The following is a 6,287-nucleotide window of genomic DNA, read 5'->3' as shown; positions in this document are numbered from 1 at the left end:
AAATAACTGAGTATCGACAGGTATACTCATGTACAATGAAATATCAACTCATCAACTCTTGACAGGTATACTCATGACAGCGATGAAATATCAACTCATCAAATAACTGCGACTATACTCATGTACAACAATATCAACTCTTGCGATGCCGCTTTCGATGCCGCTTTCGTATACAACAGGCAAAACTGCCTCAAGCTATATAATATAAAGCTTCTCAATCTACTGTAAAACAAACAGTACATGTATAGTTACAACATGTACAAATACCCCGTTTACTCAAATGTTTGTCATGGGAGAAAAGCCAATAAAATATTAGTTAGCACTCCAATCTAACGTTGTCTCCCTTTAAAATCAATAAACATAGCTAACATTCTAAACTTCAGATCAACATTTCCGAAAATCCCCTTTCCAGTTTTGCACTTCACATAATAAGTTCTACTCGTAGGCAAATCTATCCAGTCAATCACATTTACAATGAAATTGCCATTAGGGCAAATTAATGGCCAAAATACTGCTGAATTCCAGTATGGCAAAACTAATACACCTCGCGCTCTGTCCACTTCCATTTTACAAATGACTCTATACACCATGGATATAGGCGGTACAAAAAGACCAAATTCATAATGCCATGACTCTGTGAATGCATCAATACCAGTGGAAGACGGATTCCAAAACCTAGAGTAAAATCTAGGCAATTTAGCATTATGCTCTGATGCAAACCAATCAATTTGTAGTTGACCAAACCTACTTTGCAGTAACTGAAACAATTCAACAGAAATACCCCAGTCGTCGTTATCAACAATCCTTGACAAATAGTCAGCCTTATCTTTTTCTGACCTGGGAACCCACTCTAATTCCAGCATAATAGAATTTCTTGTGCAAACTCTAAATATTTCAATTGCAATGTCCTGAAGATGTTTTTTCATAGATCCTTTCTTTACAATAGAAGTAACAGCTTGATTGTCGGAAAACCATTTAACCCTGTGACTTGCCAAAACTTTACTCAATGACTGCAACACACGCAGTACAGCAACTAATTCCCGCCATGTTGACGACTGAACTGCTTCAACAGCTGTCCACTGACCATGGGATACACCATTGATAGTGTTAACCTCATATCCTGCGTATCCACTGTGACTTGCATCAGAAAATACTATCCTTGACCACTTTACCTGTTCAAACAAATCTACAATGTTCACAAGTTTCAAATGGGACTGCCAAAATCTTAACTGTTCTATACTATCCTCCGAAACAGGAACATAAGCATCCCAATGTGCAGCACTTAGAATATCAAAACTAATATATCTAGTCATGATTTGAGATAAATGACCTAGCACCAATGACATAGAAATAATCTGTCCCACTATGCTAGCCAACTTGCGTACTGGAACTCGTCTGTGTATTTTAATAGCGTGAAATATGCCAGAAATCGTGTCTAAAGCTTTACATATCCTGCGATCAGGTATTAACATCGTACCTTCTAAGGAATTCAGTAAAACACCTAGATATTCTAAAACTTGCACAGGTATCCACTCAGACTTTTTCGCATTAGGAATAAACCCAGACATCAACAAATCAGATTTAATCTGAGTTGCTAACTGTTCACACTCGGATACATTATGTGCACAACCGAAACCATCATCAAGAAACATTATGACAAATTTCCCATCGCCTCTCCATTTTGCTATAAGAGGCCTCGTGACTTTGGTGAAAACTGAACAAGCACTAGACAGGCCAAATGGTAACACCAGAAACTTGTAATAAAAGGTATTGCCTAACTTATCAGTCCAAGAGAAACCTAAATACTTAGTATGAGGTTTATAAATTTCAATAAAGTGATATGCACTTGTCAAATCAAATTTAATCATGAAAAACCCCTTTTTTAAATAAGCTAGAACAACCTTTAAATCTTCATATTTTACAGATTGCTTCCAAATGTGCTTATTGACTACACGTAAATCCAAAATGAGCCTTTTCTTTCCTGAATTCTGCACAGAAACAGACAGAGGATTAACTACATAAGGCTTTCCTAAGCACTTTTCAATTAAGTTTCTGTCTAACAAATCTTGTATAGCTTCGCTAACAAATTCCTGTTCTAACAAGGCCGACCTATTATTCTTATTATAAGAAGTTGGAGGGTTGGTCAATAATGGAAGCTTATAACCATTCTGAATAATGTCTAATACAAAACTGTTTGCCCCTAAATCTTTCCAAAATTGCAAATTTTTTCTAAGTCTACCTCGGACTATAATATGTTTCTGTCCCTGTTTATACTCATAAAAATCATGCGTAAATCTATCAAGATCAAAGAAATACTCATCTTTCAACAACTGGTTGTTATCGCCCAACTTGGTGCATGGATTACTTTCCGCTCTGCATTTGGTTTCCTGGTACGGGGGAAGACGCGGCCCGAACAACGTGGGGGCAGTTTCTCCGGAGGTGTGAGCTTTCTCCACAGGCAAAACAGGGTCCAAGGGCGGGGCCACTGAACTGCGTGAACGGTGCTCCTGGGGTGAAGACAGCGTTGCCGTAGCTGTAGTGGCCACGAAAAAGTTTACCCCTTCCTGCCGCTGGTCTGAGTAGTGAGCTTGAACTACAGGGTTGACTAGTAAGAGGAACACCGCTAAAGCCATACGGTGTGCTGATCGAACCTCGACCACGGGAGCTGCTGCGCTTCCGCTTGATCGCCCGGTTCTCTGCCTTGATGATACGCGATTCATCTTCTGAATCACTAGCTACCGGATTCATTTCATATTGGCGTACAGTCTCCCAACCGCCAGTTGAGGAGTCCGTAATACGAATTAACTTGTTCCTCTTTTTTATGCTATCTAAAGCCTCGTTGCACAATTCTCTTGTATAGTCCGGTTTTTTATTGTCCACAGACCACAATATCTGAGTTAGAAGGTCACTCACACCGGAATTAAATTCGTGCTGAAGTTTATTTCCTTGATATTTCCATTTTATTTCCTGTGCTGACTTAAGCCTTTTAACCTCACAAGCTACACTATCCGAAGCACCCTTAAATTCATCACGTAATGCTTGCACCTCGGCTCTTTGCTGCCTCATTTCAGAAAATAAATCACCCAATGTCAAACCCTGCTCCACGTGTGTAGGCGAATTTTCCGCCATTAGTCAATAAAGCGTATAAAAATTATCGATGTCTACTTGTCGGTTACCCAAAGCTGAATGACTACTTTACTGCTTAACAACACGAAAACAACTTGAAATGCACCTGGCGGTTACTTCATTACAAACAAGGGAAAATAATGTTCTTCTAATTCGTTCCTCAAACACAGAAAATTATATTTATGTTCCTGCAATCAAAAGACATTTTCCTGCAATATTTCTCTCTGTGGTAATATCAAGAATAAATGACCCCTTAATTACTGCCACCGCTCGTTTAGATAATAATACCGTGTAATAATGTCTAATCATCTCTGCCAACGAAGTTGTAAGGAGGTTATGTTTTCACCCTTATTTTTTTGTTGGTTTGGTTGTGTGTGTGTGTGTGGTTGTGTATATGTGTGTGTGTGTGTGTGTGTGTATGTGTTTGTTTACAGCTTCCTGACCACAATTTTAATATTTTTCTATATTCCTAATAGCTTTTTCCTCCCTAACGTTACTCCTCTCCTACGTAATACCCGCCTCTTATCCTACCCATATACTGTACTATATCCTTTCCCTATTCTTTCCACCAACAATAAACCTATCTTTTTTTTCCACTTATCCTAACTTTTACAGCTTCCAATGCCTGCCAACGCCTTCCCCAATTCCCCCTCTTTAAGTCTTGGTCTTATCATAGTTCTTTTTCATGATCCTTTAAAGTTTCCGTTGATGCCTCGAGGGGGAAACAAGTTCTGCCTAAAGAAGACAAAATAGACACAAATTCCCTTGATGAAAAGTACAGACTCAGCTGGGCTGTTCGGCGCGGAATGCATAATAATGGTGGTTTTTTACTCTCTCTCTCTCTCTCTCTCTCTCTCTCTCTCTCTCTCTCTCATGGGTTATTGAAAAAGACAATTTTCCATTTAGAAAACAAATGTATGGATTACTCTTATTTTTCTTCGTGAGAGATTTAAGAACTTTTCTCTCTCTCTCTCTCTCTCTCTCTCTCTCTCTCTCTCTCTCTCTCTCTGTTGCAGGAGGTGTCTCTGGAATTAGCATCATATATACGTAATTTTATAGTAAAAAAAAAACATAAATATTTATTATTTTCCTTCACAAGAAAGGTGTATGGAGAGAAGAAGAGACTCTCTCTCTCTCTCTCTCTCTCTCTCTCTCTCTCTCTCTCTCTCTCTTCTTATCATAAAGTTAAAAGAAATATATCTATTGAACTTGCATCACACACGAGTAACTTTTTTCATAAACAGCAAGATTGAATTTTCCAAATTTTTCCACTAAGAAAACAATTGTATAAATTATCCTTACATTTCTTCGCGTGAGAGAGAGAGAGAGAGAGGAGAGAGAGAGAGAGAGAGAGAGTTTTAATATCATAGATGTAGCAGTATAAGTTTTTATTTTTCAAAGCTACGAGCATCTACCGGACTTGAATATTTTATTTATAATATCCCTTTTCAATATAACTTTTCCTTTTACGAACTTTTACATCAGATGAAGTATTCGTCCGATGTCGAGATCATCTCCATTTCAACTGAAAAGTTTATTGGATTGTTTGATTAGGAATATCTTATCTCTGAGTTCTTTTTAAAAGTTCATATATAGAAATATGGTATAATTATGCACAGACATTGGTACGGGTGATGATTATAGCAAATAGTAAAATATTGATTTAAACTTGAGCTGAAAAAAGGAAAACCTCTTTTAATTCTCTAATATATTATCACCTTTTGATATATATATATATATATATATAGTATATATATTGTATGTATGTATATATATAATATATATATATAGTATATATATGTATGTATGTATGTATATATATATATATATATATTATGTATGTATATATATATATATATATATAGTGTATATATGTTTGTATGTATATATATATATATATATATATTTATATATATATATATATATATACATATGTATATAAGTATATATATAGATATATATATATATATATATATAAATATATATATATATATATATATATATACATATACATATATATACATATATAGTACATGTATGTATAATATATTGTTCATACACACATTATATAATATATATATATATATATTTATATATAACATATATATATATATATGTATATATATATATATATATATACATTTATATATATATATAATAAATAATATATATATACACATATATAATATATATATATATATATATACATGCTTCGTATGCTTCAGTAAGTTTTCATCACACTTAAAAATAGATTTTTGATGAATTCATGGTTCTACATATGAAAAGATACTCTCCCATACACTAACAAAATAATATATAAACTGCATTTTTTAAATAAAAACAAGAAAATGTCCAACATATTATATCAAGTACGATAAGTAAACCTAAAACTATTGTAAAATCATGCTGCTGTTACACTTATTCTACGTAACAACCTCAATATAGGCACCAACTTGTGCAATACGATATCACACAATCTAATTTTCGTTTAAATTACGTTACAGCTTATGCTTATACAGGTCCAGAGCTTGTAAGACACGAATATCATGCAAAATAACAGTATTTTCCATGAATTGATAAGTTTACCAGGCTATAAACCACTTCATTAGCTCTGGGAAATTTCTAATTAAGAGACGAGAAATGCAAAGTAACATGATTATTTTATTTCACAAAATATAAAAATTAAAAACTCGAGTACTCAGTTTCACATATGGTGGGCTTTATTTCTTCAAGCTTAAAGCTACATATTATTATTATTATTATTATTATTATTATTATTATTATTATTATTATTATTATTATTATTATTATTATTATTATTATTATTATTATTATTGCTAGCTGCTCAAGAACCTTAGTGCAAAAAGTAAGATGCTATAAGCTCGAGGGCTCCAACAGGGGAAAGAAAAGAAAAGAAAGGTAATGAACAATTAATATAAAATATTTTTGGACCATTATCAACTTTAAAATAGATAATTCAAATATAAACTATAGCGAGGGTCTTATGTCGTACTGGTCAACATAAAAACATTCGCTGCAATTTTGAACTTTTGAAATAAGAATATCCTTTACTTTATACGGGGACCAATATATGAATCAAAACCATCATGTATTTGATTATGGTTTTATTATCAATTTTATAAAACACCAATCTTTTTCGT

At 33.9% G+C, this 6,287-nt stretch overlaps 1 protein-coding gene across 1 annotated transcript in view; it reads right to left on the bottom strand.

Annotated features, from left to right (window-relative positions):
• Window positions 1–1,652, bottom strand: part of LOC137632157 (uncharacterized) — a 3,006-nt gene extending 1,354 nt beyond the window's left edge. The window contains exon 1 of the mRNA XM_068364062.1: window positions 513–1,652. Coding sequence (XP_068220163.1) covers window positions 513–1,652 — 1,140 coding nt within the window. The remainder of the gene's footprint in view (window positions 1–512) is intronic.
• Between the last annotated feature and the right edge of the window lie 4,635 nt (window positions 1,653–6,287).

Source organism: Palaemon carinicauda, chromosome 3 (genome assembly GCF_036898095.1).
Source record: "Palaemon carinicauda isolate YSFRI2023 chromosome 3, ASM3689809v2, whole genome shotgun sequence".
Classification (NCBI taxonomy): domain Eukaryota; kingdom Metazoa; phylum Arthropoda; class Malacostraca; order Decapoda; family Palaemonidae; genus Palaemon; species Palaemon carinicauda.
Note: the sequence above shows the minus strand (reverse complement) of the source record. Positions and strands in the feature narration are given on the sequence as shown.